We start from the raw sequence: 20,028 nt of genomic DNA on the forward strand, positions 1-20,028 counted from the left end.
GTACCAGTAAATTTAGAGGCCAAAATGTCCAATCGAAGGTACACTAGTGAAGAGGCCTACAAGTTTCTGAGCATGACAGATGAGAGTGAAGAGGAAGTCACCCATCTGTCAGATTCAGGCTCAGAATATGATCCTGTAAACAGCAGCGACACCCTGAAAGATAGCTCTGATGACGGATTAGTGGTCTCTGCCAAGGTCAGGTGTACCCGACGCCGTTCTTCTGCTGTTGTTGAGGTGCAAGAACTGCAGGGCTCTCGTATGGAACAGAGAGCCAGTACTAGTGCCGCTCATCCTTCTGGTGAACTGGCAAGCACTAGTGGCCTAGTACATCCTGGTCGTACATACAGCACTGCAGTAACACTTGGTGATGTGGCGAGTCCTATAAGTGCAGTTCAAGCTAGTGAGGTGGCTAGCACAACTAGTGTCCCGCAGCCACTCAGAAGACAAAGACAGGCCTGTCAAGTCCATAGTGCCCTTCCTGCTGCATTTGCCAATCCGAATTGAGAGCCCACCACTTTTGCAGCACTTGTACTTCCCCCATTCACTGGCCAACCCAGAATCATGTGGAAACACTTGATTTTACCTCACTTGGTTTTTATTTGCTGTTTTTCATGGAAATATCTCTATAGATCTATTGTGGACCAAAGCAATTTGTATGCTGGTCATTTCTAATTCCCAGTTGACTCTTGCCAGAGATTGGAGATCTATTACGGTCTCCGAATTTAAGACCTTACTGGGCCTATCCCTCGTTATGGGCATAACTAAAAAAGTGAGTGGTGGTCATATTGTTCCCTTGACCCAATTCATCATATGCCCGTGTTCTCTGTTTGCATGACCAGGACACGATACGAGCACATCTTGCATTTCATTGAAAATTAACTCTGTCGTCCTCGGGGTGACTCTGAATACAATCTCCTCTACAAAATTCTGGCCCTTGTAAACCACTTCAACCAACAGTTTGCAGCCTTGTTTACTCCCAATCAAGTTGTCTGAGTTGATGAGTTCCTGAATAAGTTCTCTTGCCTCTTGTCATTCAAGCAGTATCTTCCCAGCAAGTGTGCCAGATGGGGTCAAGATGTATAAGCTCTGTGACCGGGCAACAGGCTATACAAATAGTTTTATGGTTAACGAGGGAAGACATAGTTACGTAGAGTCAGAAAACTGGCCAGACTACATAGGGAGAGCTGGTAAGATTGTGTGGAACTTGGTGTCGCCCTTATTCGGAAAGGGGTACCACTTATATGTGGAAAATTATTACGCAAGCGTGCCACTTTTTAGTCACTTGTTTGATCGTGGAATTGGCGCATGTGGCACCACAAGATCTGATTGCAGGGGCTTACCCCAGCGGCTTGTAGATTCCTGTCTTAGGCTGGGGAGAGAGCCTGCTTGAGATGTAATAATTTGGTCGCTGTTAAGTGGAGGGATAATAAGAATGTTTTCATTCTGTCCTCCCTTCACGCAGACACGACGGTCCAAATTCAAATGGCGACTAGTGTTGTGGAGAAACTTCTCTGTGTCCACGAATACAGCCTTAATATGGGAGGGTTGACGTCAACAACCAGTTGATGGCACCGTACTTAATTGCCCGTAAGGCCAGACACTGGTACAAAAAAGTGTCTGTATACTTATTCCAATTGGCTCTGTTGAATGCTTATGTGCTGTACAAAGCTTCAGGACGAACTGGATCCTAATTAAATTCCAGGAAGAGGTCATCACAGACCTTCTGTTTCCAGACAGTGCTGTGGCCCAACTTCCCAATGTAAATGTAGTGAGCCAGCTGCATGGGAGGCATTTTCCGTATGTCCTCCCTGGTACCCCTACCAATCAATCACCCCAAAAAAGATGTCGTGTCTGTAACAAGAGTTAATTGAGGCATGACAACCGCTATTGTTGTCCCTCCTGTCCTGACCAATCTGGTTTCTGCATCGGTGAATGTTTTGAATGCTACCACACACTAGTGGAGTAGGGTACAGCATTGCACAGACTGGGACACACTTTTACAGGGTCTCCAAAGATGCCATCGCATTTTTAGAGACCCAAACCTGGACCTGATCCATTACAGATACAAATAAATGTGTAAAAAAAAAAAAGTTGAAAAAAACAAAAAATATATAAAATAAAAAAAGCCAAAAATAGTTTCATTTTATTCTTTCTCTACTCTCTATCTATTGTTCTCTTTCTATTGTTATGCTCTGTTTTACTGTATTTTTTAACTGCACTGTTTTATTGTTAATATGTTTTATCATGTTTGCTTTTCAGATATGTAAATACTGTTTACTGTGTATTATTGTTAACCATTATTTTATTTTCAGGTACGCCATTCAGCTGCAGCACTGATTTATTTGTCTTGACAGCAACAGCGTTTGTTCTCACGATACATAAATTAGCAACTCCAGAGCTGTAGGAGGTGATTTTGCCACCACAGTTAAAAAGAAAACGGTGTATGCCCATCATTTAAAGTGGGTGGATGCAGGACGGTATTCTAATGGTGGGCATACTCACGGATCAATCTCTTTTTTCATTCAACCCACAGGCTGCATGAAAAAAAGAACATTACAATATATGCCCAACAAGGACCAGCAATGTACTGGTATGTTGCTGGACCTTGAGTGGTTATACCAGAATGATGCCTGCGGATTTAGGTATCTTCTTGGTATTGTTCTTTTCAGCCAGCGGTCAGCTTTCATGTAAAAGCAATCCTAGTGGCTAATTCGCTGCTAGACTGCTTTTACAAGCAGTGGTAAGGAACGTCCTCCCCCTCCCGCCATCTTCCATGGTTTCTCGGGTTCTCCTGTCCCACCGGGGAACCTGAGAATGCCGCCGGTGGTTCTGCCAGCTGACTATAGAGCTGATCGAAGACCAGAATGGCTCCAATCATCTCTATGGCCTAAGAAAGCAGAAGCTACGAGCATTTCATGAGCCGGATATAAACAGCGCCATTGGGAAAGCATCTTACCACACTGATCTTGGTGTGGTCAGATGCTTTGAGGGCAGAGGAGAAATCTAAACACTACCTATTGCTGTCATAGGGGATATTTACATTCCCTGTGATAACCATAAAAATGGTAAAAAAAAAGAAAGGAACAGTGTAAAAAAGCAAAAAAAAAGCAAAATAAATAACAAAAAAAAACCACCTCCCATGCTTGCGCGCAATGGCGAACGCAAGTGTCGGTCTTGTGTTATATGTAAACAGCAATTGCACCATGCATGTGAGGTATTACTACAAATGTCAGATCGAGGGCAGTAATTTTAGCAGTAGACCTCCTCCGTAAATCTAAAGTGGTAACCTGTAAAGGCTTTTAAGGGCTTTTAAAAATGTATGTAGTTTGTTGTCTCTGCACAGTTGTGCGCAATTTTAAAGCATTATTTTACTCCTCACTATCTATCACAGGTAGGGAGGCCCTGAAATGTCAAAATAGCACAACCCCCCCCCCATGACCCCATTTTGGAAAGTAGACACCCCAATGTATTTGATAAGAGGCATGGTGAGTATTTTGCAGCTCTCATTTGTTTTTGAAAATGAAGAAAGAAGGGGCATTTTTTTTTCTTTCTTCAAATTTCAAAACTTTGTGACATAAAACGAGATCTGCAAAATACTCAATATGCCTCTCAGCAAATAGCTTGGGGTGTCTACTTTCCAAAATGGGGTCATGGGGGGGGGGGGGGGGTTGTGCTGTCTGGGCATTTCATGGCCTCGGAAACTGTGATAGGCAGTGAGGAGTGAAATCAAAAATGTACACCCTTAAAAAAGCCGGAAGACAATGATTGGCTTTCAAGGTCTGTGGTATCCCTGTACTCAGGACTTAGCAGCAGAATGTCTTATGGGGTGTCATTTCATATATGCCCATGACATGTTTGAGCAATATATAATTTCAGTGACAACTTTGTGTAATTTTTTTTTGTCATTTTTCAATCGCTTATGACAAAAAAATAAAATATTCAATGTGCTCAGCATGCCTCTCAGCAATTTCCTTGGGGTGTCTACTTTCCAAAATGGGGTCATTTGGGGGGGAGGTTGTACTGCCCTGCTATTTTAGTACCTCAAGAAATGCGATAGGTAGTCATAAACTAAAAGCTGAATAAATTCCAGAAAATGAACCCTAGTTTGTAGATTCTATAACTTTTGTGTAAACCAATAAATATATGCTTATGCAATTTTTTTTTTACCCGAGACATGTGGCTGAATACATTTTGGCCTAAATGTATGACTAAAATTGAGTTTATTGTATTTTTTTTATAACTAAAATTAGCAAAAAAAATGTATTCAAAATTTTCAGTCTTTTTTCATTTATATCGCAAAATATATAAACTGCGGAGGTAATCAAATACCACCAAAAGATAACTCTATTTGTGGGAAGAAAAGGACACAAAGTTCATTTCGGTATAGCATTGCATGACCATGCAATTACCAGTTAACCTCCCTGGCGGTAAGATTATTTCAGATTTTAGGTGCTGAAAGTGGAACAATTATTTTGCATGAAAATTTGGCGTTTTATATTGTAGTCCTGTAATTCTTAGGAATAACTCACTTAATTCTGTCCAAACCAGAGTCTAGCAGACATCCCGGGTATGATAAAATTTGAAAAATGAAATCATAAATTAAAATATAATAAATAACTATAAATAATTATACCAAATAATAATATAAGAATAATAAAAAATATTCAATAATGTAATCAAATCAAAAACTTTGCAGAATTGTCACTGTCATTACTTTTCAGTATTTGACGAAGGATCTCCCCACAAATTGCTATCGCTCAATTCTGCCAATGATTCTAATTTATTATCGCTGTTTTCTAGCTGGTCTAAAACCATTTTTGATGTAAAGGGACAGTTTTGGTTGCTATGGACAATCTCCAGTTTCCAGGCATAAAGAAGAGTTTTTATATTATAAAACTGCATGCAGGGTACTGGACAGACCACTAGGGACAAAGGGGATGTGAAATGATTACATACAGCAATGTAATCTGTAAGATTACTTTATACTGTATGTAATGTGTGTGTTTCACTTTTTGAATTTGATGCCATTCTCCGTCCCTGTGCGTCGCAACGCTCGCAGGGAACAGAGATCGGCTCTGTGATAGATCGAACGGAGGACGGCTCGCTCGTACAGTGGGGGGACATCGCTGGATCCAGGGGAGAAGGTAAGTAAACTCTCCCTGCATTCAGTGGTGCGGTCCCGAGTCTGGCTCGGGGTTACCGCATTTGGTATAAAATCTCCACCCCGAACCAGACTCGGGAATACCGCCAGGAGGGTTAAAGCAGCGCAGTGCCAAATTGTAAAAAGTGCTCTGGTCAGGAAAGGGATAAAACCCTCTGGGGCTGTAGTGGTTAACGGGGACACAGACAGTAATAAAACTGACAGGTGTTCTAATCCCTCTCCACTCTATTCAAATTAAAAAAAAAGTCTTACTTTAAGTTGAGAAGCCCCACTTTTTTGGGATGATGGAATGCTTCTTCTGATCTCATATAAGGAATTGTGGTGATAATGAGGCCTACTTTTTGGGGTACACAATATGTAATCGTTCCTATATTTGTATTAGAGATGGTTTCAATGTTTGAGTCGAATGTTCATTCGACTTAAACATTGCGATTTCGTTTGCTCGCAAACTAACTGAACATATGGGGCGTTCGCAGCAAATTTGAGCGCCGTGGAACGTCCCATATCATCTCATACTCATCACATACTCATTATCATCTTGTTATGCTTGCAGTGGTAGTAAATTTGTTTATGAAATTTTTATCTACAGGTAAGCTTACAATAAAGCTAACCTGTAGGTAAAATGTATATCTCCTAAATGTGCATTGTTTTGGAGATATGTTTCACGGAGTTGCAGCTGGCGACATCGGAAGGAAGACCGGGTGAAGATGGGAGACCTGTCAGCGATGACAGCATGCCACTGGAAGGGCTTAAGCTAATTCTCTCATAATTTGCTAGTATGCGATGCATATCAGTCCATTATAACATTGCCTTGCAGGGTTTTTTTTTTTTTACAAGATTTACTACTACCACTTTGACTCAGTTATTTTTCTGGGTTTCACAACATGGTATGTATCAATGTATTACTTTGAGAAAGCCATGTGAGACAGAACGAACACAATGACGTTTTCAACCGAGCTTTGAACTCTGTCCTGTTTTGTGAGATTGGGCAACTGTATATGCCATTAGTACAGTAATGTGGGAGTAAGCTGAGCCTGAACATAATATTCATTGTATCATGGTCCAATGAAGTGTGATGATTCCATATGAAAAGACAATTCTCATTGTACAATGATAAAATAATATCTAGATCACGCTATGGGTACAACTCCTGGAATTATCACTATGGCTTTCTACAGTGTAGGCATAGCACAGCTGATATTACATGAAAACAATTTAATTTGTGTGTCATTATTTTATGAGATGAATGAGTGATGTGCAGTTATCCATAGCAAACAGTGAACTAGGGGGTTGATTTTACTAAATGCACTTTGGAATTGCAGTTGCTCCAGAGCTTAATAAATGAGGTAAAGCTTTACTTTATAAAGAACACCCAATCACATGCAAGAAAATTTAAAAAAACAGCATCTTTGCTTGCACATGATTGGATGATGGAAGTCAGCAGAGCTTTTCCTCATTTAATAAGCTGTGGACTGCACTTGCAAAGTACACAGTCTATTTGCCTTTGGTAAATCAACCCCACTGTGTTAATTCGTTTAGAGCAGTCATTATAGTGAAATAATAGATTGCTGCTCTAGGCAACTGTTCTGTTACATTCATGATAATAAATTGTACACCTATGTGAAAAATATTATAGTTAACGGATACAAAGCCGACGCCAAAAAAAAAAAAAAAACTTTCAGATGAATGATTACAATGGATTTAAAGTGAGCTTGTTAGGCATGAAATAAGTGGGATGAAACTATGGACCTGCAGTGCAGAGCTTAGCTTTACTACGTGAAAGGTCTCTGACCTGGAACTAGCATTCATCCAGTGAAGTCTGAAAACTTCTATATATTTATTTTGGGTAAATGACTTATTAGGCAGTGAAGCTGATCTTAGAATAAGAGAATGTACACCCTTAGAAACATATCAGTGATCAAACTTCCTATAATTTACTCTTAACTGGGTGTTTATTCTTTTCAAGGTAAAATTACTATTTTTATAATCTGAACATAGTACATGGCAATACAAGCTACAATTTATCATTGTAAAAGTTGTATGCGGGTTTACAGTTCCAGTACTGTACTTTTGCTAATATTTTAAATATGTAGTGCAAGACTTTATAGTAGTTATTAAGCTCATGAATCTTGAAATGTATTACTAATTGCATTAAAATAGCTGTCACTGTAAATTGCAGATGTTATGTTCTTTCCCATTAAAATGCGATCCAAGACAACAAAGTAATGCATTTTGTATATAAGTATTTATAACCTGTTTTGCATGTGTATCACAGGGTGTATATTTGGCTGCTATTCAAATTTTGTTTGCTATTATGAGCAACTTTGAACACCTATCGATCATTAGCTACAGCTCTTAATAGCATTTTGGCACAAATATCAGCAAAACTCATACAAAGCAGCAAATTAAAAACGCTTTGAGTAACACAAAGTATGTGACAATAATCTTTACAAACAAACTGAAAAAAAAAATTACCATTTCAAAGTTACATTCTAAGTTTTGCTCTAATTATTGCATTTGTTATATAAAGACTGATATATTATAAAATATCTTACGCAGTAAAAAAATGAAGCATCCTGTTTGTGATCCAGTCCAGATGGTTCCAGTGGGCCCAGACCAATAGTTCCATTGTAGATCCATCATTGTACTGTGTGTAGTATTCAGAGACTCTCTTCCGAGAAGAAGAGTCGGGGGGGGGGGGGGAAACTACTTTGCAAGGCAGCCTTCTGAGGCTTGTGGCGTGTCTATGTCTGCTGTATTCTTCTGTGTTCTCCCAGTAACCACTTTTTCACTACTAGATTAGAGGAACTGGGTTTTCTGATAAGGAAAAAGGCTGATTTAAAAATAAATGGTTAAAATTATCTTATTAATACTACAAGATGCAGTGATTTTATTACCTAAAAGCTTAAATTCGTATTTCCTAAAGATTATGTTACCTATGCTGCTACGAAAATTTTATATTTTGTCACAGATTTCCATATTGCAACTTAACCACTTCAATACTGGGCACTCCCCCCCCCCCCCTTCCTGCCGAGGACAATTTTCAGCTTTCAGCACTGTCACACTTTGAATGACAATTGCGCGGTATAGAGCTTTCTTTTGGTAGTATTTGATCATCCCTGGGGTTTTTATTTTTTGCTAAACAAACTAAAAAAGTCTAACATTTTTTAAAACAAATTTTTTTTCACCGACGGGCACTAATGAGGCTACTCTGATGGACACTAATGAGGCGACACTGATGGGCACTGATAAGGATGCACTAATATGTAGAATTGATGGGCACTGATAGGCGGCACTGATATGCAGCACTAATGGGCACCGATAGGCAGCACTGATATGCAGCACTGATGGGCAATGATAGGTGTCACTGATGGGCACTGATAGGCGGCACTGATGGGCACTAATAGGTGGCACTGATGAGCACTGACAGGAAGCACTGATGGGCACTGACAGGCAACACTGATGGGCAATAATAGATGGCACTGGTGGGCAGCACTGATGATGAGGTACTGACAGTCATTACTGATGGGCACTGATTGGCATCTGTGAAGGGCACTGACAGGCGTTGCTGATGGGCACTGATTGACATCTGTGAAGGGCACTGACATGCATTGCTGATGGGCACTGATTGGCACTTTGATGGGCACTGACTGGCACTTTGGTGGGCTCCTCTGCTTGGGGCTGAGCTGACAATCAATGTGCTGATTATCAGCGGATACCCCCCCCCCCTCTGACAGGAGAGCCGCCCACTGATCCTCCCCAGGAGGCTAAAAAGAGGCATTACAAGCTCAACCCCAAGGACCCATAGAAGGGAGAAACAAAGTGGAATAAAAGGGCCAACAAGTACCAGGCACCAGTATTCAGGAAGTGTACCTAAGAACACATAACAAAAATAAATAAATAAACAAAATAATAATAATTGCTGGAATATAAAAAAAAAGACATTTCCTAACAAAAAATGGTTAGCTGCCTACGTGCATCACCAACAAAAAGTAAGGGTGTACAATTAATAGTATATCAAAACAACATTTTCTTTGCAGTAATTACATTTCAATATATGGTTGCTCCAGGAAAATTGGGAAGGTATGTAAGATACTTACATACAAAGTGTGCAACTTTGTAAGTATGTTTCTTACATGTCTTCCCAATTTTTCTGGAGCAATCGTATATTGAAATGTAATTACTGCAAAGAAAATGTTGTTTTGATATACTATTAATTGTACACCCTCACTTTATTAGAATGTGACCCCCTACTGACTTAAATATACCTCCGAAGAAGGACCCTTTTGAGGTCTGGAACATAGAAGGTGCCCACGCCTGGAATGTACAGTGGTTAGCCCCACCAACATTGTTCCTTTGGGCAATCACCGTCTATCAATCATGGGTGCCATACTGAGTGTTTTTATTTCCTGTCATTTGCATGCTCTTTTTATGTGATTATTCATGCTTGTTATATATTTCCCAATAAAATATTTAGTACTTTTTTTACCTACCCAGTCTGTCCCTTGTCAAATCCATGAGGGGTTTTGGTATGTGCCCTAGGGCACTACTAGTTACTAGTTCTATTTACCTTATTACTTAAATGTAGTATGTTTGATATAAGCCTTTTGATATATTGATTTATATTTTAGGATGTGTTTGGATATTTTCTGATCATTTTGTGTTTGAATTTTAGTAGGCACACCTTTTGTTTTGTTACGTGTTTTGTGTCTATATAATTTTTTTATATGTAATAAAATAGGTTTGTTAAACAGTTAGCTGCATAAGAGTTAGTTTTCTCATTTTTTTTTTTATAAACATATATTTGAACTTCCGTTGAAGCCCTATGAAAATAGATCATTTTACAATAGTGGTGTCAAATAGTCATTCAAGATGTGTTTGCGTTGGCTGTATTTCTATTGGTAAATTATAAAGTTAACCATAATGGTTATGGTTTGGTTTTTTTAACTGATTGTTCATATCTTTTTCCTGCAATTCCCCACAAGTTATATAAATCGTTATTTCACAAATAACCATTTAATATAGAGTTCATTATTGACATTGCAGTCATAGGACTAGAACTTTATGGGCTTTTTGATGTAGCACAAATTTAGCTGTTTGCTTAGCACACTAGGATCATACATGCATTTCAAACATATGCATATAAAATTTTTTACAGCAATTGTTCTCTAAAGCATGAGCAGTGAGGAGTGGGATACACGTATTGTCATCTGTGAGAAGAAGTCTGTGAGGAGGATGATGATGGACCAGAGGCATTCATCATCGAGGTCAGTGGTGGTCAACTGGAAAATTTTAGAGGGCCTCAAGTGCATCCCCGTACATTTCCGAAGGGTTTCACAATAGCAGCACATTTTCACATCTCAGTGCTCAAAAATTTCAGTCCTGCTGAATTTTTTTGCGGTGTATCACAATGCACGCTGAAGGAGTTGGAGCACAATAACCCCCAGCATTGGTGTCAGTGGGCATAATAGTAACCCCTCCCACCATTGGTGTCTGTGAACACAATAATATCCTCCAGCATTGGTGTCAGTGGATGCAATAATAACTTTAAGCATCAGTGTCAGTGGGTACAATAAAACCCCCCAGCTCTGGTTTTAGCGGACACAATAATAACCCCCAGCACTGGTGTCAGTGGATGCAATAATACCCCCCAGCACTGGTGTTAGTACTAATAACACACGATTGTGGTCAGTTACAGTTAAGTTTAAAGGGGTTGTAAACCCTCAATGTTTTTCACCTTAATGCATTCTATGCATTAAGGTGAAAAACATCCTGTGCCCCCGAGTCCCTCTTATACTTTCCGGACCCCCGTAATTCCCATGACGGGAATGAGCACACCAGCTCCGGCCAGTGTCTCATGTTCTGATTGAAAGGATTGATAGCAGCACAGCCATTGGCTCCCGCTGCTGTCAAAAAGCAGTAAAAAGGGTTCAAATCCCAACCACTGCACTACCTGCCTGGAGTTTGCATGTCCCTGTGCCTGCGTGGGTTTCCTCCTGGTACTCCAGTTTTCTCCCACACTCCAAAGACATGCAGGTAGGTTAATTGGCTTCTGTCCAAAATTGGCCCTAGTATATGAACGGGGACCTTGGATTGTGGGCTCCTTGAAGGTAGGGACTGATGTGAGTGTGCAATGTACAGGCATAGGGACAATTTAATAGACACTCACTCAGGTTGAACTGGATGGACTGGGGTCTTTATTCAACCTTTGTAACTATGTAACTATGTAATCAAATCAAGTGATGCGGGCATCGGGGGCAGGGCCGAGTCCTGCTTTCTGTGTCAATAGATGCAGGAGCAGGACACGGGAGCGCACCCACATGGGTGTCCACGAAGGAGAGCGCTTCTCCGACCAGGCACTCGAGAAAAGGAGGAGCCAGGAGCGACGCTGAGGGACAGCAGAAGGGGAGGATCGGGGCCACTCTGTGCAAAACCAAATGCACAGCAGAGGTAAGTATGACATGTTTGTTTTTCTTTGTTTTTTTTTAAACCCCCAACCTTTACAACCCATTTAACACCAACCACCATCCTACATTGATGGTCAGTGGCAGTGAAAGTTAAACCCCCATCCCTCCACATTGGTGGTCATGGCAAAGAAAGCTAACCCCCTTTCCCTCCGCATTGGGTGTCATAGCACAGTTAACCCTTGCATCCCGCCTGTATTGGCGGTCAAGGCAGTAAAAGTTAACCCTCTCCCCATCTGCATTGGTGGTCAAGGTAGTAAAAATGACCTACTCTGCATTGGTGGTCATGGCAGTGAAAATTAACTCCCCCATGTTGGTGGTCATGTCAGTGAAAGTGTTAACCCCATGTCCACTTCATATTGTTGTCATGGCAATGAAAGTGTTAACCCCCCATTTCCCCCGTATTGGTGGTTATGGTAGTGAAAGTGTTGCTCCAGTGCTCCATTGTTGATCATGTATCCACCACATGCTCCTGTGCTGTTTTCTCTCTCCATGCCAGAACCTTACTCTGATTTGAGATAACAGCATTCACAGTGCAGTCTCTCTCTTTCAGTGGCAGGTTCCAACATACCGCACTCCGCTGCCACACTGCAACATGATTGGTGCCCAATAGCCCAGGGACCACACATAGAGAGCCAGTGGGCAGCATGTTGGGCACCAGGGAGCTAGGTACTCTACTTTTGCACTTGCTGTGTTCTGTGATTTGAGCATAAACTTATTGCACTGTTGAAATCCAACTGAGGTGATGACTGCTATTGTTTGGAGATTTTATTTGTGATCATTTGCAGTAACCTATTTGTATGTTTTTTACATCTTCGCTTAATAAGTGAACATTTTCTGAAGAACAACTGTGGTAAGATTAATCTATATAAGTTCAGGAAGTCAGATGCTGATTGGCTACCATGCACAACTACACCAGATTTTGCACACTCCAGCCTTAGTAAACTCACCCCCATGTCTTTTGTGCCAGCATCTCTTTTAAATATTGTAATTCAAGGTATCACATACTTAACTAGATGCTGACCGCCGGCCGTCAAATGACGGCCAGGAGGCGCACCTATTGTGGCGGGAGGCCGTCATATAACGGCCTCCCGTTTAAACAGGGAATGCGCGATCGTGCGCACGCATCCCTGTTTCTTCGGTGGCGGCGTGTCACGGAGACACCTCTCGCCACCGAAGGGGGTGAACAGCCATTGGTTATGGCTGTTTACCACGTGATCGGCCGTGATGAAGTCACGGCCGATCACAGATGGTCACACCCCGACTGTGCACGGTGCATGCGCGCGATCCTGAGCACGCTGCGCGTGCACGTCGGTGGCGGCGTGTTCCCTGGGAACACTGCTCATCACCGACGCTGGTAAACAGCCATTGGCCGGCTGTTTACCCACGTGATCGGCTGTGATCCTTTCACAGCCAATCACTAAAATGTAAACAAACCGCGGTAACGAGATGTTACCGGGTTGTTCTCCTTCTCACACACCGATCGTGTGTGAGGAGGAGATTGCGGTAACATCTCGTTACCGCCTAGTGTACACCAATCACACTGATTGCCTGCCTGCCTGCCCCCCCCCCAATAAAGAGGACCTGTCACCACCCCTCATAGTACCTGTCAATCACAGTCCATCAGAGTACCTGTCACAGTCCATCAGAGTATTTGAGTACCTGTCACAGCCCGTCAGAGTTCCCGAGTACCTGTCACAGCCCATCAGAGTACCTGTCAGCCCATCAGAGTACCCGAGTACCTGTCACAGCCCATCAGAGTACCTGAGTACCTGTCCCAGCCCATCAGAGTACCCGAGTACCTGTCACAGCCCATCAGAGTACCCGAGTACCTGTCACAGCCCATCAGAGTACCCGAGTACCTGTCCCAGTTCATCTGAGTACCCGAGTACCTGTCACGGCACATCAGAGTACCCGAGTACCTGTCACGGCACATCAGAGTACCCGAGTACCTGTCACGGCACATCAGAGTACCCAAGTACCTGTCACGGCCCATCAGGGTACCCGAGTATCTGTCACGGTCCATCAGGGTACCCGAGTATCTGTCACGGTCCATCAGGGTACCCGAGTACCTGTCACGGTCCATCAGGATACCCGAGTACCTGTTACAGTCCATCAGGGTACCCGAGTACCTGTCACAGTCCATTAGAGTACAGAGTACCTGTCACAGTCCATTAGAGTACCGAGTACCTGTCACAGTCCATCAGGGTACCCGAGTATCTGTCACAGCCAATCTGAGTACCCGAGTACCTGTCACAGTCCATCAGGGTACCCGAGTACCTGTCGCAGTCCATTAGAGTACCGAGTACCTGTCACAGTCCATTAGAGTACCTTAGAGTACCGAGTACCTGTCACAGTCCATCAGGGTACCCGAGTACCTGTCACAGCCCATCTGAGTACCTGAGTACCTGTTCCAGTCCATCTGAGTACCCGAGTACCTGTCACAGTCCGTGTACCAGAGTACCTGTCACAGTCCATCTGAGTACCCGAGTACCTGTCACAGTTCATCTGAGTACCCGAGTACCTGTCACAGTTCATCTGAGTACCCGAGTACCTGTCACAGTTCATCTGAGTACCCGAGTACCTGTCACAGTCCATATGAGTACCTGTGACCGCCCTTCAGAGTACCCAAATACCAGTCACCAAACCATCAGAGTACCTGTCACCAGGCCATCAGAGTACCTGAGTACTTGTCACCAGGCCATCAGAGTACCTGAGTACTTGTCACCAGGCCATCGGAGTACCCGAGTACCTGTCACCATGCCATCAGAGTACCCGAGTACCTGTCACCAGGCCATCAGAGTACCCGAGTACCTGTCACGGTCCATCAGGGTACCCGAGTACCTGTCACAGTCCATCAGGGTACCCCAGTACCTGTCACAGTCCATCAGGGTACCCGAGTACCTGTCACAGTCCATTAGAGTACCGAGTACCTGTCACAGTCCATTAGAGTACCGAGTACCTGTCACAGTCCATTAGAGTACCCGAGTACCTGTCACAGTCCATTAGAGTACCCTAGTACCTGCCACCAGGCCATCAGAGTACCCGAGTACCTGTCACCAGGCCATCAGAGTACCCAAGTACCTGTCACTAGGCCATCAGAGTACCCGAGTACCTGTCACCAGGCCATCAGAGTACCCGAGTACCTATCTCCAGCCCATCAGAGTACCCGAGTACCTATTTGCAGCCCATGTCTCATAGAATATACGTTGGGGTGTTTGCTTTCCAAAATTGGGTCATTTTGTGGGTAATTTCACTGTCCTGGTGGTCCAGGACCTTCAAAAGTGTGATAGGTAGGAATGAAATGAGATGTGTCATTTATGCTCCTAGAACGCCTGAACGTACTACTTCAATGTTCGGCCTCTCTATGTGGCCAGGTTGTGTAAAAGTCCTACACATGTGGTATCACCCATACTCGGGAGGAGTAGCAGAATGTATTTTGGGGTGTAATTTTTGCTATATACATGCTATGTGTTAGAAATATCTTATAAATTGACAATTTTGTGTAAAAAAAAAATGCGTTTTAATTATTTTCCACATATTCCAAAAACTTCTGGAAAAAAATTAACCATTCAAAAGACTCATTATGCCTCACAGATTATACGTTGGGGTGTTTGCTTTCCAAAATGGGGTCATTTTATGAGAAATTCCATTGTCCTGGTACTCCAGGGCCTTCAAAAGTGTAATAGGTGGTTGAGAAATGAGATGCGTCATTTTTGCTCGTAGAACGTCTGAAGGTACTACATCAATGTTAGTGCTCTGTATGTGGCCAGACTGTGTAAAAGTCTCACACATGTGGTATCGCCGTACTCGGGAAGAGTAGCAGAATGTATTTTGGGGTGTAATTTGTTGTATGCATATGCTGTGTGTGAGAAATAACCTTCTAATCTTCATTTTGCAAAGAATTGTGGGAAAAAATGACAACTTAAAAAAACTCACCATGCTACTTACTTAATACCTTGGAATGTCTACTTTGTAAAAAGGGGTCATTTGGGGTGTATTTGTACTTTCCTGACTTGTTAGTGTCTCAAGAAATGAGGTACACCTGATGTACTGAAGGCCTGATCAGAAGTGATCAATTTTCAGTGATTGGCACCATAGTTTTTTAGACTCTATAACTTTCACAAAGACCAAATAATATATACTAATGTGGGTTATTTTTACCAAAGATATGTAGCAGTATAAATTTTGGCCAAATTTTATGAAGAAAAATTACTAATTAGCAAAAATTTATGACAGAAACAAAGAAAAAGGCATTTTTTTCACAAAATTTACGTTTTATTTTATTTATAGCACAAAAAATAAAAAACCCACTAGTGATTAAATACCACTAAAAGAAAGCTCTATTTGTGTGGAAAAAAGGACGCAAGTTTCATATGGATACAGTGTTGGATGACTGAGTAATTGTCATTCAAACTGTGAGAGCGCTGAAAGCTGAAAATTGGTCTGGTCAGGAAGGGGGTGTAACTGCACTGTATTGAGGTGGTTAAAGGGGTTGTAAACCCTTGTGTTTTTTCACCTTAATGCATCCTTTGCATTAAAGTGGATGTAAACCCAATGTCACCCTTTCTAAACTACTGCCACAGGGGTTATCTATAAGGATATACATGCCTCCTGCATGTATCTTTGCCTGTCAAATGTCTCCCCTCTGTCTGTTATGAAACCCGAAAAACTGCAGATTCTGTGGGTGAGTCTGTTGTCTGGAGCTTGGTGTCAGTTGACTCCCCTCCCACCTCTACACTTCCCTTATCAACATGCATTTTCTCCTGTGTATTTCTTACACTTCTGCTATGATCTCTAACATCCAGTGAAAAGACAGGAAAGTAGCCACATGACTTCAGCATGCCCAATTATGTTGAGGTGTGGCAGAGCATCAGAAGAAAGGAGTGGGAGGGAATTAAAAAATAATGCATGTCTCTTAGGCTAGTGCACGAGATATGTAAATCACCTGTCACTCACAGCAAGGGGGAGGATTTGACAAAGTTTTTCTCTGTTTGTCAAGATTTATCTCACTGAACAATAAAAGGGGATTGCTCAAAGCTGGATTAACTGTGGCAAGACTGGGCTCAAATGATAGGAAATCTTATACTCTACATCAGCGGTCTCCAAACTTTCTAAACAAAGGCCCAGTTTATTGTCCTTCAGACTCTAGGAGGGCCGGACTTTGACCAGGGGGATTAAAATTTTCCTTGCATAAGTGGGAGAAAATATCACCACATTTGGTATTAGGAGGAGCAATAGTGGCCCATCGTGGTCATCATAGGGAGGAATAGGGAGCCGTTACTGGTGTCAGTGGGAGAAATAGTGCCCCGTTGTCGGTGTCAGATGGCAGAGTCGTGTCAAAATTTCGGGTTTACATCCACTTTAAGGTGAAAAAAACATCTGTCACTGAGCAGCCCCCCTGTTTTACTCACCTGAGCCCATTCGCACTCCCTCTCTGGCTGGGCTCTTGATTGGATAGATTGATAGCAGTGCAGCCATTGGCTCCCGCTGCTGTCAATCAAATCCAATGATGCGGTGGCTGGGGGCGGGGCCGAGTCCAGCCTTCTGTGTCTATGGACGCAAAAGCTGGACTCAGGAGTGCGCCCGCATGGGTACCCCAAAGGAGAGCACTTCTCCTAGGTGCTTTCCCGATGCGGAGAGGAGCTACTAGCGCTGCTGGCAGACCACCGAAGAGCAGGATCGAGACCACTCTGTGCAAAACGAACTGCACAGTGGAGGTAAGTATTACATGTTTGTTATTTTTAAAATAAAAACATGAGGGTTTAGTAACCCTTTAAAGAATAAAAGGTAAGATGAAAGGCAAAAGACTAATGGTCAGTAATCAGGCTTTCTACAGGTAACCTTCCCCCTCATTTATAGCGTATTATGCCTTGTTCTGCACTGTGTTTACATCATGACTAGCAGGATCCAACTACTGGTGGGAGAACAAGCACATGGTCAATTAACGGTCAAGAAACCTGATGTGCATATGTTGTTCCCACACGTCTGGTTCCTTTCTGAAAAGTTAATCAGTGATGATGGCATTCTAGAAATACTAGGTCTTGCAACGTCCTCAGAATTTACATACACAACTATTTCAAACTAAACCGAAACCCGAACCATATTAGTCAAAAATTCTCAACTTGTTGATGATGAGTGCTCCCCTTCTGTCACGCATAGACACTGCACCAGACACAGGCAGACGATTTCATAACAGTGTTTGTGAATTGGGAGATGATCCCTTTGCAGTAGTGAGACAATACCATTGTTCTGTATTTGTCTAGCTAGGCTGTTTTGTATTCTGTGGCTTTTCTCCTAAGCTCTTATCATCTGTGCTCTGCTTCCTTCCTGTCTATGCGGCAGACCGCTCTGAAACTCGGAGGTTTCCATTAACTGCAACTTAACTGTTTCTCTGAGCATTATACACCTGTGCTTTTTTTATTTTAGCAGGCATAATGGAAAGACTAAGCATTTTTGGATATTTGTCCTTAATTATTTATCCAATGTTAAATATTTCTTGTCACTGAAAATACCTAAGTGGATTGTAACATATAATCTTTTTTGTTTGTTTTAAATAAAATGGGGAAGGTTAGATATTTTGTCAAGCTTTTACTGTTGTCGGTGTCTCCACTGGGGTGGTTCACTCTATTTTTCCTGCCTTGATTAGAAATTCAAAATTTTAAAGTTGCCATCATCAGACCAAGAAGTGAAGGTAGATCATCCATTGAGGACACCTGTTCTGGTGACAGTTATTTATGATGGCACTTTCCCTGTGGTTTCCGTTAACAACTCCAACTTCATTACAGTATGTAGGCTACAGTATGTAGAAAACAGCACAGCAGGAGATCACATATTCAGCACACTGGAAGCATCGGAGGCCAGAGACAGACAGAGATCTGCAACACAGCAGAGTTTTAGGACACAAGCTGTGTCTGTGCAGCCGCTGCGTCCCAACTAACAGCAAAGGGACTGACTACACAGGGGTGCACAGGGTACCCGTATATCCATGTGCAGGTAAACATGGTCCTCTGCCAAGAGCATGCACTTGTGTGCATCCCATGTGAACGAGGAATAAATATAGTCTCTGTAAACAATTTTGACCACTTCTGCCCCTCTAATTATAGTCTCTCTAAACAATAGTGACCAATGACATATACTGCACCTCCAGTTATAGTCTCCATTATAGATGAGCTGCCAATTTGATTAAAATTTTGCTTGTTTGGGAGGCTTGGTGGATGGCTGGAACTAAGAGCAGCAGAAAGGGGATCATTTAGCAATGTTATTACTAAAGGTTATGCTATGGTATTACTAAACGTGACAGCTTCCTGCTCATGGCTCCTGGTTGTTAGGAAGACCGAATCCACCAGTGTTGTAGCCACCAGTTCCTGGCATGCCCATTCAGTGGTCGGAAAAACTTTGGCTCTGATATTGAATTTGAGTGGGACCCCACAAGTGCATCTCCATAAACACTGGTAGCCATTGGCCTGTTCTGCACCTATGATCATTGTCTCCATAAACACTGGTGACCATTGACCTATTTTGCATCATATTATAGTCTCGATAAACATTGGTGATCATTGGACCATACTAAACCTTGAGTTATAGTCTCCATAAACATTGGTTAACAGTGACTTATACTGCACCTTTAATTATAATTCCCATAAACACTTGTAGCACCGGCTCCTGACAAGCATGCGCTATATGTTTTGAAAACTAATATTCCTAAAACCACAGTTGGGTTTTAGGGCTAATTTTGCTAAATTATGGTTTCAGTACCAGTCTAGCTGGATTGCACTGAGTTCTCCTTGGCTGTAGGTGTCGCTGTCACCGCCAGCAGGTGGTATAATGCAGTCTAGTTGGGTGTATTGAGTGCCATCCTTTTCTCTGAACCAGCCCAGTGGGAGTGTTTCCCTGCTGTGCATTCGGGAGGTGGTATTTAATGTACCACGATCACATGCTTCAGGGTTCCGGTCCAGAAGATGTTTTCTGTCTGTTTGGTCCTGGTCCTCCTGACCAGCCCTCATGGCCCTCCTGCCATGGGGTGTGCACCCATGCAATTCCAAGCCTGGAGGCTGGATAGTTCTCTAAATTTGTCTACGTCCCTCAGTTACATCCAAGTCTGTGGCAGAGACTTTACTTTACTAAACACCATACTGGCTGCTAGGCCTAGTGAGAGGAGGTCTATCCGGAGATTGTGAGAATCCAGCTGGGAAACGTTTATTCTCTGGATTTCCTCTATAAAAGACTTTCTATTTTTGCAGTTCCAAAAGTACCTGAACTTTCCTCCTAACCCTCTACCCTCCATTAAGAGACGGTTCTTCTAAATAAATAACCCAAAAGAAGATTTAGAGTCAGTTTCTGCATTTCTTTTAGCCATCTACCACGGGAACCCCTAGACGGAGGTGAGGTCAAGAAGGTAAC

At 42.4% G+C, this 20,028-nt stretch overlaps 1 protein-coding gene across 1 annotated transcript in view; it reads right to left on the reverse strand.

The window, feature by feature from the left end:
• The window catches only part of ITGAE (integrin subunit alpha E), a 162,415-nt gene extending 154,498 nt beyond the window's left edge, over positions 1-7,917 (reverse strand). The window contains exon 1 of the mRNA XM_077480274.1: positions 7,717-7,917. Coding sequence (XP_077336400.1) covers positions 7,717-7,804 — 88 coding nt within the window. The 5' untranslated portion in view covers positions 7,805-7,917. The remainder of the gene's footprint in view (positions 1-7,716) is intronic.
• Positions 7,918-20,028: the final 12,111 nt, after the last annotated feature.

The sequence above is a fragment of the Lithobates pipiens genome, unplaced genomic scaffold (genome assembly GCF_037356315.1).
Source record: "Lithobates pipiens isolate NorthernLeopardFrog02 unplaced genomic scaffold, aLitPip1_a1.2 Scaffold_16, whole genome shotgun sequence".
Lineage (NCBI taxonomy): Eukaryota > Metazoa > Chordata > Amphibia > Anura > Ranidae > Lithobates > Lithobates pipiens.